The sequence below is a fragment of the Bison bison genome, unplaced genomic scaffold, assembly GCF_000754665.1.
Source record: "Bison bison bison isolate TAMUID 2011002044 unplaced genomic scaffold, Bison_UMD1.0 scf7180017864180, whole genome shotgun sequence".
In the NCBI taxonomy this organism is placed as follows: Eukaryota; Metazoa; Chordata; class Mammalia; order Artiodactyla; family Bovidae; genus Bison; species Bison bison.
In genome coordinates this window covers 8706562-8727028 of record NW_011494752.1, presented here as the reverse complement: position 1 = coordinate 8727028, position 20467 = coordinate 8706562, and the positions used below count along the sequence as shown (strand labels likewise).

The following is a 20467-nucleotide window of genomic DNA, read 5'->3' as shown; positions in this document are numbered from 1 at the left end:
CTTAGTCTGTAGGCTCGTCCTCCCTGTTTACTTCACTGTAGTTTGTATGTCGAAAAAACCGGGTCACTGGCCCTATTGAGTTTCCCACAGCCTGGATTGTGCTGATTGCATCTCGTGGTGTCGTCTAATGTGGCCACGTGTTCCCATGTTTCCTGTAAACCTCCGTCTGACCAAGTTCAGGTTGAATTTCCCAAGGAGGCAGGGGCCTCTGCTGTCTCTCTGTGATGTTCATGACCACTACTGATCAGGGCCTGTATCCCCTGCTTCTTTACGGGTTGTAGATGGTTTCCAAACTGGGTTCTAGTCCCTCAAGGGCCTGTCCCAGAGCGGGGCACACAGAAGGCTTTGTAAATCTTGGTGCCAGTCTGTGTCCCTCCGGCCTCTCCTTGACGTCCTTGCTCACTGGCTGGTCTCCTGGGGAGAAGGGTGACATGGTCCCTTTGACTTGGAGACCCTGGTCTGGGCTCAGCCCTTGTGTGCTTTCCTCAGCCCCCTGCATGGGAGGGCGCTAGGCGGCAGGCAGGAAGAGCACGGGGGTGGCCAGGTGGCCCCAGGTGAGGGCTCCAGCTCCTCAGCTCTGAGAGCCCACTGCGGGCAGTGTGTGGGAGGAAAGGCTGGCTTCACTCTGCAGCCCGGAAGAGGTCAGACCAGCTGGAAGAGCCGCGATTATGGGGGAAAACAAGTCCTTCAGAGGAAGTCTTCCTGTCAGGGTCCTTCACAGCATCGCTGTCACCCCACCCTGGGAGCTGCATTGTGCCACCTGCTCTTGGGCCCAGAGGCCAGAGCTGATCCCTGCTGCCCTGGGCGTGCAGACGGGGGCTCAGGGGACCTCCTTTGGGGTCCTGGCCAGGCATTAAATGATGACGCCATGCTCCAGCATGTGGCTGTATTGTGATTTAGTGTACCTTAGTGCTGGGCATTCAGGTTGTTGCCTTTGTTTTTTTCCTGGCTGTAACAATTAATGCAGCAACAAACCCTGGGAGAGCTTCAGTCTTTGTCTGCATTTCCGGTTATGATAGGGAACCCCTGTTCCCTGGAATCACCCTGTGAGACAGGTGGCTCCTTTCTGAGGATCTCGCTCCCTGAAAGCTTCACTGCCTTTTCTTTTCTCAGCATTTTGGGGACCTAGTGTGGGTTCAGGTGTGCATGGGGCTGGGAAGGCTTCCTGGGAGAGGGCTCGCAAGGCACACTCTTGATAGTGACCGAGGGTGGAGGCATTTGGAGGGGGTGGGGGAGACCAGAGCTGTCGCTCGATGTGGACCTGGGGGAGCTGAGGCCAGAGGAGGTGGTTGAAGGGATGGGATGGGACAGGGCAGGGGTGAAGGGAGCAACCAAGGCCTGGGGACAGAGCCTAGACTTTGCCGAAATGAAAGGGGAAACCAGGGAGCGGCTCCAAGCAGGCAGTGACTGAGGAGCCTGTGTGCTGGGTCACCTGGCCACTGGGCGGAGGGTGGACAGGACAGAGCCAGTTAAGCCCCTGATGCGAGAGGGTTCCTCACAGACTTGGCCAAGTTGGCAGGAGATAGTGCCTTTCACTTAAATTCACATTTCTTTAATTCCTGCTGAGGTTGGATATTTTTATATTGATTCTTCCAACTGTGTTTGATCATTTTGTGACTTGACTCAGTGGGTCCCAAAGGCCTGTCACTGCGGACATTGCGGGTGGCGAGGCCAGACTCATGGCTCAGCCTTGCATAGGAGCCCTGAGAGACCCAGTGACGAGGTGGGGCCCAGGCTACTTGAGCTGCCCTGTAACCAGGGCACACAGGGTCTGCTGACCGGGAGAGCAGGATGAGTGGCCATGGAGGTCGCTTCTCTGCTGTCACATTTGAGGAAGGGGTTCAGGATGCAGCAGACTCAGCTGGGTCAGGGGTCCCCAGTGGCTGGGGGCAGCTTTGTTGAGGAAAAGCCCGTCCAGGCTGGTCTTGCCTGCAGGCCATGCGCGCTGGCTGGAGCAGAGAAGCTGAGTGAGAACAGGCCTTGGGGACAAGGTTTCTTCTCAGCCCTGCTCACAGTCCGCCTGCCTCTGCAGGTGAGCAGTGTCCAGCCCATAGACCTCGTCTATAAATGGGTTTATTGCAGGCTTTTCTGATGCCCCGGAAGCCTCCTGAGGAAATGGGGGCTGTTGGTCAAGAACATACCCTTCTTGGAAAACGCTACCTCCTAGCTGGCTGCCTCTGGGCACGGGGTCCCCTGCACTGCATGCCCCCTTGAAGGAGCTGGCTGTCCATGTGCAGCTGGGTTGCTGAGTTGGGGTACAGACAGCGTGGTGGCCAAGTAATGACCCGTACTGTCTTTGCAGCTTCTGGATGGGAACCACGGGGGCCTTGAGCCCTTTCCCTGTGAAATCTGAACAGTGTCAGGGTATTGCAAGGCCACCATCATGGCCGGGCCCTGTCTAGGTTGTGCCTTTGTTGAGGCTGGAGTCCCTCCTCCTTACATTTAATTTTACATGAGAACAGAACTGGGTGAGCTGACCCACCAGGGCTCAGCCGCTCAGTTGTGTCAGACTCCTTGCAGCTCCATGGACCGTAGCCCACCAGGTCCTCTGTCCGTGGGATTTCCCAGGCAAGAATACTGGAGTGGGTTTCCATTTCCTACTTCAGGGGATCTTCCTGACCCAGGGACCAAAGCCCAGTCTCTTGTGTCTGCTACATTGGCAGATGGGTTCTTTACCACTGAGCTACCTGGGAAGCCTGATCCACCAGAGCCCTCCCCAAACTGTTCCTGATTCCTGATGATTCCTGATGACCTAAACCTGGTTACAAGGGAAGTGCACGTTTTTATAGAAAAATTCTTCCCTGAGAAACAAAGCAGGGGCTTCCCTGGTGGCTCAGTGGTGAAGAAGACGCCTGCCAGTGCAGAAGACACAGTTCAATCCCTGACCCAGGAAGATCCCACAAGGTGCAGAGTGCCTGGGCCTGTGCTCCCTAGAGCCCGTGCTCCACAAAAGAGAAGCCTGTGCACTGCAGCTAGGGAGTAGCCCTGGATCACCACAACTAGAGAAGAGCCCACACAGCAACAAAGACCCAGCACAGCCAAAAACCAATAATTTTTTTTTTAATATCAAAGCAGTCTTGGACATGGCTGCTCTCACCCTGTGGTGTCCGCCTGGTTACAGCCTGGGCTGACACTCCAGGCCTTTCTCCTTCCATGGGTGCACAGTGGTTAACATAAAACTGTATGTACAATTTTTACCTTGACCTTCTTCCACTGGGCACGGTCAACCACTTGCCCAGCAGCCACGTGGGTCCAGGAGTGCAGGCAGGCCTCCCCAGGCCTCAGTCCCCTCAGGGGACACTCTGTCATCTCAGGGCCTCATGGCTTCAGCCAGGTTTGGAGCCCCCGTCACGTTCTTCAGATGCTTCAGATTACTGAACCTGAGATGTGGCTGCAGTGGAGGAGAGCAGGCTTCCTGGCTGACCTGCAGGGGAGGGGAGAGGTGAGAGGATGCGGTCCCCAGGCCCCTGGGACACTTGGCCACCCAGCTCCAAGCTGGCGAGAGCTTCGTGAGCGTGGCGGCCGTGCTCAGAACCCCGGGGACTTGGCAAAAAAACACCCATGAGGCCGGGGTGGACGAGGCCTGGGGAGGAGGGTCAGAGGATGCGGCCGTCACTGTGGCTGTGCTGGACACTCCTCATTTCCCCGTGACTGGGGAGGGGCTCTAGGCCCGGCTGGAACATTTTCTTACCTGGTTTCCCTTATGGCTACGCATGGCATAGGGCACAATTCTGGCCTCTGAGAGGAACAGCACCTCTTCAGCAGTAAATGGCAAAGCCCTCTGGCCCTTGTGCCTTCGTCCTGCCTGTTTCAAGGACTCTGTCTGCTAGGGCTTTGGCTGCCTCATGGATTCAGGGACGGAAGCCACCAGTCAGCACTGGTGGAGCAGGAAGACAAACGGATCCCATCCTGCCTGGGGGCCTGGTGGGGCTGCTCCTGCCTGCACTGCCTGCTTCCAGGGTTCTTACTCCATGAGAAAAGTAACCCCCATCTGCTTAAGCAACTGTTAAGTTTTTTTTTAATTGCTTGCAGCTGAATGCAATCATAACTGATAAGGTAATGTTTTAATATTTTACAAGGGGGAAATGTATTTACATATTGTGTAATTAAAAATGAAAAATAATTTAAATCCCCACAGATTTCCGGGCCCACATCAGACTCACTGAAACAGAATCTTCAGGGACGGGACTCACATATCTGTATTTTTAACAAACTCCCCAAATGATCTGATGTACAGTAAATCATTTCCATATCCATTAATATTGTCCCCATTTTATATAGGAGAACACTGAGGAAGGAGGTTAAAAAACATCCCAGTGGTAGGGACAGAATGAAGGGACAAAATAGGTGATTAAGTAGTTAATCCTCCTAGGGGATTGTAAATAGAAAAATATGGGAGACCCTTGTAAGTTAATGATGACTCAAGAAAGCAGGTTTGCTTAGCAACAAAACAATAGAACAGAAGCAGGAGACATGCCCCCGACAACAAAAGAATGGTGGCATGAGGCCCATATCCTGCCCGGTGAGCTCAGTGGGTCAGTAACCCCCAAAACATGTTCTCTGGCCCCTAAGACATGTTCTTTGCACAACACCCCCCCCCAATAAAACAGTAGTAGAAAATAAAGGCAGGCCAGAAATGTCTGACACCTGCCCCATGGTGTCATCAAGTTAATGACCCCCAAAACAGGCTCTGTGCACACAAAAGAAATCATTTACAGGAAGGTGACTTTTCAAAATGAAAGACCCTCGTTTTGTACTGAGACCTGAAAATACTTTTCCAAAATGTTAATAACAGTCCTGGCCTGACCAACAAGTAAGCTTCCTTGTCCTAACTGGGGGAGGAACTGATGATGGAAACGTGATGTCTACTCAAGAAAAACAAAGAAGTTCTTCTCCTTTCCCCACTCTGCCTTTGATTAGAAAATTGTAGCTCACTAAGTTCTCAGTGTGCAGCCTTTCTCACCTGTCTGCTAGTAAACCTCACAAGCGTCCTGTTCTAATAGAGTACTTTAAAATGTTTGTTTATGTGTTTGGCTACAACAGGTCTTCATTGTGGCATGCAGGTTCTTCAGTTGTGGCTTGCAACTTCTTGGGTGCAGCATGTGGAATCTAGTTCCCTGACCAGGGATCGAACTCCAGCCTCCTGCACTGAGAGCATGGAGTCTTAGCCACTGGACCACCAGGGAAGTCCCGTAATAAATCCCTTCTTATCTACCTCTATTCAGCTCTTGCTGAATTCTCTGCACTAAGACATAAAGGACTATGGTCCCGGAGCTCTTCTGAGCCCCGGAAACGATACCAGTCGGTTTCACCAGTGTTTTCTTTTAATTTGACTGCACCAGGTCTTAGTTGTGGCACATAGGATCTTCGTTGCAACATGTGGATCGAGTTCCCTGGCCAGGGATTGAACCCAGACCCCCGGCATTGCAAGCGTGGAGTCTTAGCCACTGGACCATCAGGGATAGTCCCTCCTGTTTGTCTGTTTGTTTTCCCCACTTTTTATGTCTGGAGGGTTCCATGAACAGAGGAGCCTGGCAAGCTACAGTCCACGGGATCACAAAGCATCAGACACGACTAAGCGACTAAGCACACACAGTTGATTAACAATGTTGTGTTACTTTCAAGTGTACAGCAAAGTGACTCAGTTATGCATATACATGTATCTATTCTTTTTCAAATTCTCCTGTTTAGGTTATTTCCCCAGTGTTTGTAAGTGAGACTTGCATCCACGACTGTCTGGTTCCAAAGAGCGCCCACCCCCTGCCCCAGCCTGCCCCTGGGAGTCCTGGCTTCCTCTCACAGTCACAGGACTTCTGAAGGGAGCTTCTAAAACAGAAAATTCAGAACTGTTTTGGACACAATTTTGCACGGCTGTCCAGGACTGAGTCCCTGCAATGCATGTGTCCCCAGGGGATGAGGCCAGGTAGGTTAAAAAACAGACTCATCAGTTCTTGGTCTCGTCTTCTTTTGAGACAGAAATTCTTTGAAATTAGTTTTTTCCGTAGACTTTCTCGGGTTAAATCACTTAAGAATTACTAGACCATCTCACCCATGAAAGGTAATTACGGTTGTTTTATGAGTGTGGAAGACATATAGCGTGTAAGTGCTCCAGGAGTCTCCTGTGAGTTATTAGAACTCGCAGAATTCATGTTCTACCAAATTAGCCATCGAGAGCTGATAGATTGTATCTGCAGTTCACCGAGGCTCTGGTCAGCAATGCACATTCGTAACAATTAAGTGCACACCTGTTCCCCCAGAGGGGCCTCTGGGCGAGGTGGTCGCCCCAAGGTTGTAATAGCGTGATCTGCGTGAGGATTGAGACTTGTGTGATGAGAGTGATCTTTTCACAGGGACAAGGGTCTTTGCCTTGAGAAGCAGGAGGTCAGTGCCCTTGAGCCCCTGGGGTGGGGGCAGTTCTGATAGTGTTCCATGGATCAAGCGTGGCCTGGGGTCAGGAGCTCCATGTTCCTGACCTGGGCCCAGCATGAGTCCACCATGTGTCAGGTCTCTGATTCCACATGGTCAGACTTTCAGGCAGCCCTGTTCCTGAGCTCCATGGTGCAGGGCATCCTGGAGATACTCCTCTAGTCGCCCTCGGGGACCACCTTTGCTGGGGGTCTCCACAGTATTGGGCTTCCCTGGTGGGCAGTGGTAAAGAATATGCCTGCAATGTAGGAGACCTGGGTTCTATCCCTGGGTTGGGAAGATCCCCTGGAGGAAGGCATGGCAACCCACTCCAGTATTCTTACCTGGAGAATCCCACGGACAGAGGACCCTGGTGGGCTACAGTCCACAGGGTCACGAAGAGTCAGACACACTGAGTAACTGGAGCACAGACCAAGCACTGCTCTGCATGCTGCATGCTGCTCTGGGCCAGCCTTAGTTCTTACAGAAGCTTCGTATGATGTGGGTGTTACTGTTCCCAATCCGTAGATGTAGACACTGAGGCTCAGAGAAATTTAGTTACTTGCTGAAGGTCACACAGCCAATAACCACAAGAGTTAGAATGGGGCTCAGTTCGGCCTGACCACAGGCATCACGAGGCCATGTGACCTGCCTCCGTGGTGCGGGTGCTGGGCAGCGGTGGGAGTGCGGGGGGCGGTGCTGCGGGAGGCCTCTGGACTCGGAGTCAGGGAGATCTTTGAAGAGGCAGGATCTAGAGTGAGTGCAGGTGAGCTGGGGAAGGTCGCAGTGGTTCTGGGAACTTGGAGGAGCCCGGCTGAGGGGAGCCTTGCTGTCACCAGGAGGCCTGGAGAGGCTGGGGAGATGGTAGGGGCGAGTCAGGGAGGGCACAGGTGCCAGGAAGGCGGAGGGAGAACGTTTTGCGTTTTATGTGATGCTGTCTTCAAGACATTTCATATGACCCTGCTCATTATTCCGTAGTACAGGAGTGGTGGCAGTACGTTCACCTCCAAGTCCCTCAACATCAGGAAGAGATGGCCACCCTCCTGGTGGAGTGTGGCTTGCTCTGCCCTCAGTCAGACAGTGAGGACCAAGGCTTCTTGTCTGTACCTTTTACCTAGGGTGTCAGGAGTTGTCATAACTCATCTCCTCTTTTATTCCAAGTGGTTTCCAGTCTTCATTCCATTTACCTTGAGTATAAATTATTATAAAAATGACCCTAAGTTCCTTTTGGAAGTAGGCCTTTACGTGTGTTCCAACACTTGGTGAGAAGAAACTTGGACTGACTCACTCACACAGTCGCAGGGAGTGGCCACAAAGGGCCAGGAGGACAGGGCAGTGAAGGTTGGGCCTTGTGGCCCTGATGGACTGCGGGCCACAGGCTGCCGGGACTGCGAGTCCTGTCTCAGGAGTGCACGAGCAGGTCTCTGGGAATCCTGGAGTCTCCGAGTATGTAGGGGTGTGGGGGAGGCGTCATCACAGTCATTGGTGACTCACTCATTCCCTGGAACCCTGGGACCAGCTCTTCTTGGGAGAACAGACTAAGGCTGTGTGGGCAGCTCCCAGCTCCCGGGGCACTTAAGGAAGCCCTCGGGGAGACGACAGCACAGTGAGGTCAGCATCCCAGTCCCACAGACCCGCTGCACCTGGTCCAGCGGCTGAGACCCCCAGTGGAGAGTCTGCCTGCCTGCCCAGAGCGGCCCTCCTGGGAGCGCTGCGGCCGCGTGGCTGTCCTGGACATTCATGTTCTGCTTAGCTTTGCAGGTGTTCTTATGAACGGGGCAGCCGAGGCGCTCGAGATGCTCTCTGTCAGGGTGCTTTCCAACCCGGGTGGTGCTCTTGGGGAGCCCGTCTAGAGTGTGTGCTGAGTTAAGTACCTGCGCACTTTTCTGGAAGGATCTTCCGAGATGCTCACAGGGAATTACTCTTCCTTTAACATTCCATCCAGAAAGAGCCGAGAACCACTGCCCTGAAAAATGGCCTCCTCTGGGTTTCTTTCTCTATTCTCTCTTGAATGTCTGTATCAAAGCATGTCCCCCAAAGCCTGCTGCTCAGAGGGGGCCACCCAGGCCTTGGGGGACACGGAGTCGGCACTGGGGCATGGCATGGAGGGTGGTCTTTGTCCCCCAGCCTGGCCTCGGGTGGCTGTGCCTGGGGCATGAGCGTTGGGAACTGGGCATGGAGACCCAGGGCCGGCTGGCAGGAGCACAGTGCGGCCTCGCCTGGCCCAGTGTGGTGTGGTTTTGTCCGCAGTCCTCCCGAGCTGGACGCCTTTCCCAAATGGTCCCTGCAGGTGCGAATGGCTCCACAGAACAAACCAGAACCTTGGACTGGACTGTGGCTGTTTAGATTTTTTGCTTGGGGGACATCTGTGCCATGGAGTCCCTGGGCTCCGAGAGGGGCCCCCACATGGCCCCGGGGCTGTGTGGGGACCAGAGAGGGAGGGAAGCAGGGTCAGTTCAGCACAGAGAGGACCGGCTGTGTGTTCTCGCCCACAAGCATGCATTTCTGCCTGGCAGAGATCAGTCTGCACAGGGCACTTTGGCTCCGATGTTCACTTAGCATTCCTGCACTGATTTCACTTGGTGGCGAGGCTGAGGCATTTATCATTTTTAAAAGGCATGTACGTTTGCGCCTTGTGGATGGACCTCGTCAAGGGGCCGTCCTCTCGTCTGTGGAAACAGCAGAGGTTTCCTCAGTTAGGCACCTTTGCCGAGTCAGCCCCCCTCCCCCTCAGCATTTCCTCAGGGCTTGTCTGGCTGGGTCACAGGGAGGAGCAGTCTGTGCCTTTCCTACTGAAGTTTTACCTACTATTAATGTTGGAAAAATTCAAGCATTTAAGAAGAGAGACCGTCTGGATGACCTCTCCCATGTGAGTGTGTGTGTGTGTGTGTGTGTTGGTTGGTGTCAGTGTGCCGTGGGAGGACGCCTCGCAGTCAGGTTGGGGTTGAACTGGAAGCCCTCAATGCCCGGCGCTCTCCCCTGGCCCCTGCCCTCAGGGTGCACCTGGGCTGCAAGCCCACTCTGTTTCCCACAGCCCTAATCTGAGCCCTAGCCCCTGAGAGACCTTTTCCTGTCAACTGGCCTAGCGGGTAATAGCCAGAGACCCCCTCCCCAGCCCAGCCTCCTCCCGCGCTCCCTGCCGCCCCCCAGCCCTAGGCCCATGTCTCCCCCAGCTCCTCTCCACACCTTTGTTTACAAGACCTGGGGAAATTCCCCATCCAGACCCCAGTGGCTCTGCCTCTAGAAAAGAAAGTAAAGTTGCTCAGTCATGTACCACTCTCTGCGACCCCATGGACTGTAGCCTGCCAGGCTGCTCTCTCCATGGGATTCTCCAGGCTCTGTCTCTAGAGAACATGTATTTAAAGCTATGGACTACCTCCTCTCCACCACCCCGCCTTCCAGGGGAATTTCAGTTAGAAAGAACTTGGACCAGCAGCCCATGCCCGCATGGATGACCAGCCTCTGTTCTCCGCTGCTGGGCTGGCCTGAAGGGCTCCTTTGTCAGGGCCTGGGAGGACGAGGTGTCCTCATTCGGCCGGGACAGGGTGTGGGATCGGCTGGCAGGGCACTGCCCTTCGGAACTGAGCTGTCCGGGTGGGAGAGCGAGCTCAGGATTTTATGAATGTGCCAGTCTTTAAAGAAAGTAGATGTTTAAAGTGAGGAGAAACCTAAATGCAGCATGCTGGTCTGAACTGGATCCTAGACAGAAGAGGGTATCTTAATGGAAAAACTGGAAAACTCTGAATAGGAGTTAGAAGTCCTGAGCTGCTGTTAGCGTCTCACTTTTGACACATGAACGGTGGCCCTGAAGGATGTTAACATGAGCAGAAACTGGGAGACAAGCCCTTGGGGATCCTTGTACTATCTTGGCAGCTTCTCAGTAAGTCTGAAATTATTCCAGTATTGACAGTTTATTAAAAAAAAAAAAAACAACAAGGGGAGCAGCTGACTGCACTTGACCCCTCACCCTTTTCTCTGCATGCTTCTCAGCCAGCCCTTCTCACCTGAGAGATTGGGGTGGTGGTGGCATGGCTGTGTCCAGGGGCTGGGGGCCCAGGTGTACTCAAGGCCCAGCCTTGCCTGGGGTGTCAGAGTCCAAGGTCTCGTGCGCCAGGATGACCTTGGTTGTTTCTCCCTGCCGGCCGTGTGCAGTTGGGCTGTTCACCCCTCGGCTTCTCTTCTCCCCTCTGACAAGGGCTGCCTTGGAGCTGGGTGGCACATAAGACTGTGTCTGTGAAGAGGCCACAGTGTGCTCCCTGGACCCCGTGTGAGAGGAGTGACTTCAGTGGCTGGGCGATTTGGGGTCCGCGGTGTGGCCGGTGGGGCGCAGGCAGTGCTCTGGGTTCCCTGCCCCAGGATCCACGTCCAGAGTTGGGAAACATGACGTCCACTGTGAGTGACTCATGGGGAAACTAACAGCTGGGCTCTGAGATCTGGGAGCTTCAGCGTTTGGATCCCTAAGGAAGCAGTGCCTCTGCCCTGCATGTGGGCCAGGCCCTTGTGGGGCTTCCCTCTGAGGGAGACCCTTGTGGTGCAGAAGCCCTGAATCAGACAGCTGGGTGTTTGCAGGTTCCCAGGGCATCGAGTGACCAGAGTGGCTCGTGGACTGCTGTTTACCTGTAGGTGGCAGTGGTGACACAGGAAAGCGAGGGACGCCCTGGGGAGGCGGGGTGGGAGTGGGGGTTCCAGCCTCTGTGTGGCTGTGTCGGGGGCTCCTCAGGGCTTCCTGTTTCGTGTTGAGTTCACCTCCCAGCAGCCCTGTGAGAAGACTGCTGTGATTATCACATCTTACAGACAACAGAAAGCCTTGAAGAGGTCACATTCCTGGGGTCACACAGTAATTGGCTGAAGTTTGAACCCGCCAAAGCCTGGGAAGCCTGGGTTTCAACTCCCTGCTCAGACTCCACTACGACGCCCAATTCTCTGGCTTCTGAGCCCAGAGGGAGATGCTGGGGAGAGCTGGAGCCTGACTTCGATCTCCCCAGGCTGCCTAGGGCCCCAGAGGATGTGCGGTCACCACTGCTCAGTAGCACAGGCCCTTTGCTCACCCACAAGTTCAGATGGAGAGCCAGGGTCCCCCCAGTGGCTGTAAGATGGGAAGAAGCTCCCAAAACAGCAGCGGGAGGCCTTGAGAACTCAGCTCTCATGTGGACCATAGACCATACCATCAAGTACGGGTGCCTGTCAGAAGCGCCCCTTGAGATCCTACGGCAGGAGGCACGGGGAGGCCGTGGAGTGGCGCTGTCCTTGGGCAGGCTTGTGGGGCACGGCTTTCCAGGCCAGAGAAGTCCCAGTGACCTCCTCAGAGCTGGACGCAGATATGAGACCCCTTAGCAGGCAGAGTCCTCAAGCCCCTGCTGGGGTTCCCGCGCTCACACTCGGGCAGATGATCTACCTTTCCCTGAGGTGAGAACTCAGCTCCACTAGGTCTTCTTATCCCTGTGTTTCTTCTCATGGCCATGGTCAGGTTTGGTAAAGCCATACGTCAGGCCTGGGACGCTGACTTCACCACTTCTGTTCAACATAGTCTTGGGAGTCTTAACCAGAGTAGTTATAGGAGAAAAGAAAGGAAGGGCATCCAAGTGGGAACAAAAGAAGTAAAACCATCTCTATTCACAGATGATGTGACCTTGTATGTAGGAAACCCTAAAGGTTTCATGAAAAAAGAAAAAAAAAACTGTTAGAATGAATAAATAGATTCAGCAAAGCTGTAGGATATGAGTCAACACTCAGCTGTTTCTCTACACAGCGAACAATCCAAAAAGGAAATTAAGAAAGCAATTTTATTTATGATAGCATCCAAAAGAATAAAATCCCTAGGAATTAGCCAGGAGGTGAAAGACTTGTACACTGAAAACTGCAGAACATTGCTGAGAGAAATGTTTTTGTTGTTGCTCAGTCACTCAATCATATCGGACTCTTCCTGGCTTCACGGACTGTAACCCACCAGCCTCCTCTGTCCACAGAATTTTCCAGGCAAGAATACTGGGGTGGGTTGCCATGTCCTCCTCCAGGGGATCTTCCCGACCCAGGGATTGAACCTGCATTTCTCGCATCTCCTGCATTGGCAGGCTGACTAAGGCACCTGGGAAGCCCAAAAGAAATGAGAGAAGATGAATGGAAAGACATCCCATATTCATGGACTGAAGACTTCATGCTTTGAAGCTGACAGTACTAACCCAAAGTGATCTGCAGATTCAATGCAATCTCACTCAAAATCCCATCAGCATTTTTTTTTTTTTTTGCAGAAATAGAAAACTCCATCCTAAAATTCATATGGCATCTCTAGGGACTCCAAATAGCCAAAGCAACCTTGACAAAGGACAAAGATGGGACTTCTCTGGTGGTCCGGCGGCTAAGACTCCTGAGTCCCAGTGCTGGGGGCCTGGGTTCCATTTCTGATCAGGAGACTAGATCCTGACCAGAAAGATCCATGTACCTGAAGATCCACGTACAGCCAAATAAATGTTTCTTTCAAAAATAAATAAAAATAAACATACTAAAAGAAAGAGGGATAGCATAGAAGGACTGACACTTCCGGATTTCAGAACTTACCGTCATTAGAGCAGTGTGGCCCTGGTACAGGGAGAGATGGAGACCATGGGATGAAACAGGGAGACCCGAGGCAAATCTTCCCATGGATGCTCAGCTGATGTCTGACACACGTGCCAAGACCAGCCAGTGGGAGAAAGACAGTCTTTCCAACAGATGGAGCTGGGAAAACTGGGTGTCCACACGCACAAGAGTGGAGTTGGAACCTCACCTTATACCATCTAGAAAACTCAACGATGAATCAATTAATAGCTAAATATGAGCTATTAATAAAACTATAAATGTTTTAGGAGAAAACAGAAAGCTTCATGACCCTGGATTTAGCAGTGCAGAGTGGGAGAAGATACTTGCAAAGCATGTATCTGCTAAAGGATTAATACCCACTTCTGTGAGGTTCCTAGAGGATCAAGTTCAGAGACAAGAGAAGGGTGGGTGCCAACAGCTGGGGGAGGGGTGAGGAGTGAGGGTTTCAGGGGCCTGAGCTTTGGTTTGGGAAGATGCATCATTTCTGGAGGTGGTGGTGGGGACGGTTACACGTACTTGCACTTAATGGCCCTGAGCTGTGCACCGAGAGGCAGTTATGGTGGTACATTTTATGTTACATATATTGTGAAAGTGAAAGTCGCTCAGTTCTGTCTGACTCGTTGCGACCCCATGGACTATACAGTCCATGGACTTCTCCAGGCCAGAAGACTGGAGTGGGTAGCCTTTCCCTTCTCCAGCGGGTCTTCCTGACCCAGGAATCAAAGCAGGGTCTCCTGTGTTGCAGGCGGATTCTTTACCAACTGAATTATAAGAGAAGCCCACGTATATTTTACCACAGTAAAAAAAAAAAAAAAAAAATCACCAAGAAAAGAAGAAAAAGTGTCCATAGGCCAGTATGCTGTCAGAGCAGAGTCGGGGACTGAGGGGGTCAGAGATCACCAGACCCGCTACCTCATTTGACAGAAACAGGGCTCAGAGGAAGAAGCAGAGGAAGCTGGGTCCAGGGCCCAGGGGTGACGTGGCACAGCAGGACTGAGCCCAGTCTGCGGGTGGTGGGGCAGGGACTCCGTCTGCCTGCCTCCCGCTGCCTGCCAGTGCACGACCCTCGGCAGTCATCAGCTGGATGGCCCTGTCCAGGGACCTCCACCCCCGGGAGCACGTCTGCACCTGCTTTCTGCCCCCAGGCTCTGATGGGAAGGTTCAGGGTGGGACCAGGCAGGGCTGCCTCACCTGCAGCCAAGGTCCAGAGCACGATCTCCATCAGGCCCCTGCCCTTGCCCTCTCCAGCTGCGGGGTGGGGACAGGGGCTGCCCCAGTCCCTGAGGACTTCACATTAGCCCTGTCTGGTCCTTCCTGGCTTGTCTGGTCCTGTGTGCCCTGCTTGCAGGGGCCTGCTGTGGTCTGGCAGTGTGTGTACCACTGCCAGGGAGTGTGTATGTGCCAGTGCCAGGGAGGTCTCTCTCACTTCCTCCCAGCTCCATAGCACCAGGGCTCCTAGGGATTGGGTCCCCAGGCTGCCAACGTATACATGGTCTGAGGACCACCGTGTTTTATTTTGCCTCCAAGTTACAGAGGAAGCTGCCTCTGGAGTCTCTGGGCTGGTCAGATTATACTTTGTGCACCTTCTTCCGGCCCCTCCTCTGCCTTTTAAGAGGGTGAGGGAGGAGTGGGACCACCTGTTGTAGAAAAGGACACCCCATGAAACGGGGGCACCCCTGAAACAGAGGAACACCTCATGAAATGGGGGGACACCCCTGAAACGGGATACCCCATGAAACAGAAGGATACCCCATGAAACGGGGGGACACCCCATGAAACGGGGGACACCCCATGAAACGGAGGGAGTCTCTAGTGAAAGGGGAGCAGCTGCAATTAACATCCACCAGGTCAAGGACCCAGAGAAGAGGCGTCCGTGGCTCTGAGTGCGGTGTTGGGACTGAGTTCTTTCCACCTGGCTGGTCCTCCTCACCTGCCTCACTGGCCTGAACCCATCCAGAGCCTAGAAGGCTGATCTCAGGTTGATGGGGCATGTTGTCAGATGAGTCCTGCCTGTGCAGACTCCTTTTCTCCTCTCCACCCCCGACAGGAAGCAGCCCAGCCACTCTGGGCTCCTTCTCGCTCTTGATTATGGAGGAGGTTGAAGATTCGGCTGTTTCTCCTCCAGGCTCACCAAGAGGCTGCTGCTGAACGCAAAAATGCTAACCCAGCCCTCTTTAGCCTTCTGGTGCTGGCTGCTTCTGATGTTGCTGTATTTCACATCAAAGTGTAGAAATCAGCAGCCAAGAAACCAAGCCCCTGGACTGGAGTGTCCTCCCAGCATCACGGCCCTGAACTTCAGAGCATATGGGAGGGACATTGTGGGGCGGGGGGTGGGCTGCTACTGGAAAAGAACCTTGCCATCAGAGTCTGGACACCCCAACCAGGATGGAAGCTCAGAGCCTTAGCCACTGCACCGCCAGGGAAGTCCCAGGATTGACATTCAAGGCACCCTGGCCCCCAGCCCACACCAGGCAGGGGGCAGCCTTTTCTGAATGGAGAAAATGCCATGGCAACAGCATCAGGATGACAGGCTCTGAAGGTTTAATGGGCGCTGTGTCTGCCCCTGCTCCACCCAGCCCTGCACAGCCCTGTCCAGCTCTGCCTTGCCCCTGGCCGTTAGCATATCACTGGAGACCTCTGGAAGGTCAGCCCTTTGCTGCCCGGGTCACTGGCGCTTTGATCTGTCTCCATCCTGGGGGCTGGCTGGCGGGAATGACTTGCTCCCTGACCTCTGGAGCATTGTGTTTTTGCCGTTGCACCAGGATTTATTTATCTTCGGTTTTGACAATTTATGTGGTAACAGAAATGAGCCTGAACTTGGCGTCCTCTGGCCTGGGGAGGGAGCCAATGGGTGTGGCCACAGTTGGAGGGCAATCAGATCCAGCTTGGTCCCATGGCGGGAGTTCTTTTATGAGGAAAGGAAGCCGAGAAGCGCTTTGAGCTCCTTTGTCAGCCTTCCCTGCTTCTTCTGTCTCAGCCGAGCCAAATACCCACAGTTGTATGTCTGTGGCATTTCCAGCAAAATGAAAATAAAGAGGCATTCTTCTGAGGTCGATTCTTTATAATCAAAAGGAGCCTCTATCTTTTGCTGGAAACTCAGAGCCCAGTGATTGAATAGAGGGTGCTGACCCCGAGGAGAGGTTCTCACGCCTCTGACCCCCTTCCCGGTGGTGGGGAGGAGGGGTGGGGAGGTTCACTGATGGAAGTTTCCTCTGTCAGGCCTCCAAGACAGTGTCCCCTGGCCCTGCCAGTGTCCCTTGTTCTCTCTTCCTGAGTCTGTGTGTGACACATGCTGAGATGGGACAGACCACAGGCGGACGGTGGCCCTTTGGCCAGCTGGTCTGTCCCCTCACTGGCTCCGAAGGGTAGCAGGTGAGCTGCTTTACTAGGAGGCTGCAGAGGCCCTGCTGTGTGTGACCCCAGGTCGGGGGGTCCCCTCCTCTAGGGGTAGGCCCTTCAGAGATCCGAGTGGCAGAGTGAGCAGGGGGCAAGGGTCTCGTCACGGACTCTCCAAATGTTGCCTCGCGCTGCCCTCGCCTCACACGGCCTCTGCGTCCAGTCTTTCCGGCTCCGGACTGGATGTTGCTTTGGCCGTTCTGCCTGGGTGCCTGCCCCAGCCCCACCCCCATGACGATGTCCCCTGAGGGCCCAGCAGTGCTGCTTGCGGCTGGGTGGCGTGGCCTCTCCTCTGTCCTGACCTTTGCCTCTCTTCACAGGCCCCTGGCTCCTCCTCCCTTCCTCCCTCCCCATGCTTTCCTCCCCCAGTGAGGTGCCTGTGTGCATGCTCAGTCGTGTCTGACTCTCTGTGACCTCACAAACTGTAGCCCACCAGCCTCCTCTGTCCGTGGGATTTCCCAGGCAAGCATACTGGGGTGGGTTGCCATTTCCTTCCTCGAGGCGATCTTCCCGACCCAGGGTTGGAACCCACGTCTCCTGTTTCTCCTGCATTGCAGGCAAATTCTTTACTGCTGAGCCACCGGGGAAAGCCCCCCTAGAGGAGGGGGATTCATCAAATGCTGCCTCTGCTGCAGCCAGGTGACACCATGGGCCCTAGTGAAGGGCCCCTGGCCCCCACCCAGCGCCCCGCACACAGGGCCTCACCCAGCCACTCTCGCCCCTGGGGTGGGCTTGCTCCTTTTGTGGGGTGGGGAGTCTTTGGGTGTCAAGGATGACGAGTAAAGAGTGTGAAGAGGTTGAGGATACTTGCTTTTTGGTAAAGACTGAAGCAGTGAGGATCATCCACACACACCACGGGCCAGGGCACTGATGTCTGGAGCTGTGGCCGGGTTCCTGGAGTGTGGTGACTGCTGTCAATGGAGCGTGAGCTCTGGGCTGCATGTGCAGGACAAGCGTGCCTTCCCCGCAGCTGTGTCCAGTGGAACCAGCCGCTTCCAGTGTGCACAGAGGTCGTGGGGTTCACACTGTCAGTGGACGTGCATGTTGTATGAAGTTTTTGTTAGTTAAAGAGGCTGGTGACTGTCTTGACTGTCTCTCTGGAGAACTAAACAGTTTGGACAGGGCAGCGTTGGGTCCAAACTCATGGTGCTGACAGCTGGGGCCCCATCAGCAAGTGCCCAGGCATTAGACAGACAGACCCAAGACCAGATGTCAGTGCCTGTTCAGCTGTGTGATCCTGGCTAGCGTCTCAACCTCTCTGAGCCTTGCTTCCTCTAAATATGGGAGAGAATACTGCTTGCCCTAGGATTTTAAAAAAAACGTGTTAAAATAGGTATAACAAAATGTGCCATTCTAACCACCCTTAAGTATTAAACACATTCATGTGGTCGTGCACCCACTCTCTGGACCTTTATCATCAACTCTGTCCCCAGTTCAGTAGTAACTCCCTACTCCCTCCCCTATCCCCTGGCACCCACCATTCTACTTTCTATGTATGAATTTGATTGCTTTAGGAACCTCCCATAAGGGGAATCATGCAGTATTTGTCTTTTTGTGTCTGCCTTATTTCACTGAGCATAATTCCCTGGAGGTCCCCTCATCTTGGAGCAGGTGTCAGAATTCCTTCCTTTTTAAGGCTAAGTAATATTCCTCTGTGTGAATCTGCACATTCTGTTTATCTGTCATCTGTGTCTGGACACCTGGGTTGCTCCCTGGCTGTTAGGAATAATGCTGTTGTGAATACAAGTGTGGAAATATCTCTTTGAGGTGCTGCTGTCAGCTCTACTGGGTGTGGACCTGAAGTGGAGTTGCTGGATCATACGGTAGTTCTGTTTTCAGTTTTCTGAGAACCTGCCAAGGTTCCCACAGGGACAGCTCGTCATTTTCCATCCACACCAGCAGTGCACAAGAGTTCCAGTCTCTCCACATCCTCACCAGCATTGCTTATGTTCCTTTTTTTTTTTTTGATAACAGTCATCCTAGAGAGAGTGAAGTGATATATCATTGTGGGTTCAATTTGTATTTCCCTAATGATTAGTGATACATAGCATTTTTTTTTTCAGGGACATGTTGGCCATTTGTATATCTTTTTTAAAAATTAATTAATTAACTTGGCGTGGCAGGGCTTAGTCGTGACATTTGGAATCTTTTGTTGTGGCGTGTGGGCTTAGTTGCTCAGAGGCATGTGGGATCTTAGTTCCCGGACCAGGAATTCAACCTGCATCCCTTAAATTGCAAGGCAGATTCTTAACTTCTGGAACACCAGGGAAGTCCCTGTATATAGGTTTTTATTTTATTTTTGAGAAATGTCTGTTTGGGTCCTTTTGTTGTTGTTGTTCAGTCACTAAGTTGTGTCCGATTCTTGGCAACCCCATGAACTGCAGCCCACCAGGCTTCTCTGTCCTTCACTATCTCCCAGAGTGTGCTCAAATTAATGTCCATTGAGTCGGTGATGCCATCCAACCATCTCATTGTCTGCTGCCCTCTTCTCCTTTTGCCTTCAATCTTTCCCAGCATCAGAGTCTTTTCCAATGAGTCGGCTCTTGGCATCAGGTGGCCAAAGTACTGGAGCTTCAGCATCAGTCCTTCCAATGAATATTCAGGACTGATTTCCTTTAGGATAGACTGGTTTGATCTCCTTGCTGTCCAAGGAACTCTCAAGAGTCTTCTCCAACACCACAGTTCAAAAGCATCACTTCTTCAGCCGTCAGCCTTCTTTGTGGTCCAACTCTCACATTCATACATGACTAGCAGGAAAACCATAGCTTTTACTATACAGATCTTTGTCAGCAAAGTGATGTCTCTGCTTTTTAAGACATTGTCTAGGTTTGTCATAGCTTTCCTTGCAAGGAGCAAGCGTCTTTTAATTTCATGGCTGCAGTCACCATTCCCAGTGATTTTGGAGCCTAAGAAAATAAAGTCTGTCACTGCTTCCACTTTTCCCCCTTCTATTTGTCATGAAGTGATGGGACTGGATGCCTTTGCCCATTTTTAAATTGGGGTTTTTGTTGTGTTTGAGTTGTAAGAGTTCTTTGTTTATCCTAAAAAAATATTAGCTCCTTATCAGCTTTGCAGATATTTTCTAACATTCTGAACATATGTTACTCTGTTTTTACTCTGTTGATTGTGTCCTTTAATGGCCAGAAATGTTTACATTTTTATGCAGTCCAGTTTATCTGTTTTTTCTTCTGTTGCCTGTGCTTTTGGTGTCATATCCACGAATGAAATTATTGCCACATACAATATTATGTGGGCTTCCCAGGTGGTGTAGAACCCACCTGCCAATTCAGGTGATGTAAGAGATGAGGGTTTGATCCCTGGGTCAAGAAGATCCCCTGGAAGAGGGCATGGCAACCCACTCCAGTATTCTTGCCTGGAGAATCCCACGGACAGGGGAGCCTGGCAGGCTATAGTCCATGGGATCGCAGAGAGTCGGAGATTACTGAAGTGCCTTAGCACCCACACACTGACATCATGAAGCCCTCCCCCTGCATTTTCTTCTAAGAATTCCAGCGCCTGGGAGTTTAGTGACTGAAGGACAGTATTGGGGGTCACCCCTTGACCCCCTGTCCCAGGTGTTCTCTCGGAAACAGCCCTAGAGCTGCTATTGGCTCAGCCCATCTGCTTGAGGGGGCAGTGGGGTGCATCCGGTCCCCACTTTTTTCTGCCAGGCCCCTTATTCCAGGAGAAATGTAAAGCAGCTTTCTTTCTGAATTTGCAGAAAAGGCAACAGATGGCTCCCTGCAGAGCGAGGACTGGACATTGAACATGGAGATCTGCGACATCATCAATGAGACGGAGGAAGGGTGCGTGTCCCCTCTGCCCTCTGGGCAGGTGGCCTGTCGACCATGGAGTCCCACCTGGCAATGCTCGGATGCTCCGCCCTCCCGCCGGCGCCCCCAAAGGTGCTGCTGGAGTCAGAGCAGTGACCCCCTCTTTAATAACCTGCTTTTAATCACAAGTGAAAATGAAGTTGCCTGGTTACTGAGTCCCCTGCAGCCGATCCTCCCTCCCCCTCTGCAGCCCTGGGCTGTCTCTGCCCTGCTTTGCTGGACTGGATGGAGCCCCGTGAAGAAGAGAGCCCTCAGGG

At 52.9% G+C, this 20467-nt stretch overlaps 1 protein-coding gene across 1 annotated transcript in view; it reads left to right on the top strand.

The window, feature by feature from the left end:
- Positions 1-20467, top strand: part of TOM1L2 (target of myb1-like 2 (chicken)) — a 74837-nt gene that overhangs the window by 19046 nt on the left and 35324 nt on the right. The window contains exon 2 of the mRNA XM_010843166.1: positions 20099-20183. Within this exon, the coding sequence (XP_010841468.1) occupies positions 20099-20183 (85 nt within the window). The remainder of the gene's footprint in view (positions 1-20098; positions 20184-20467) is intronic.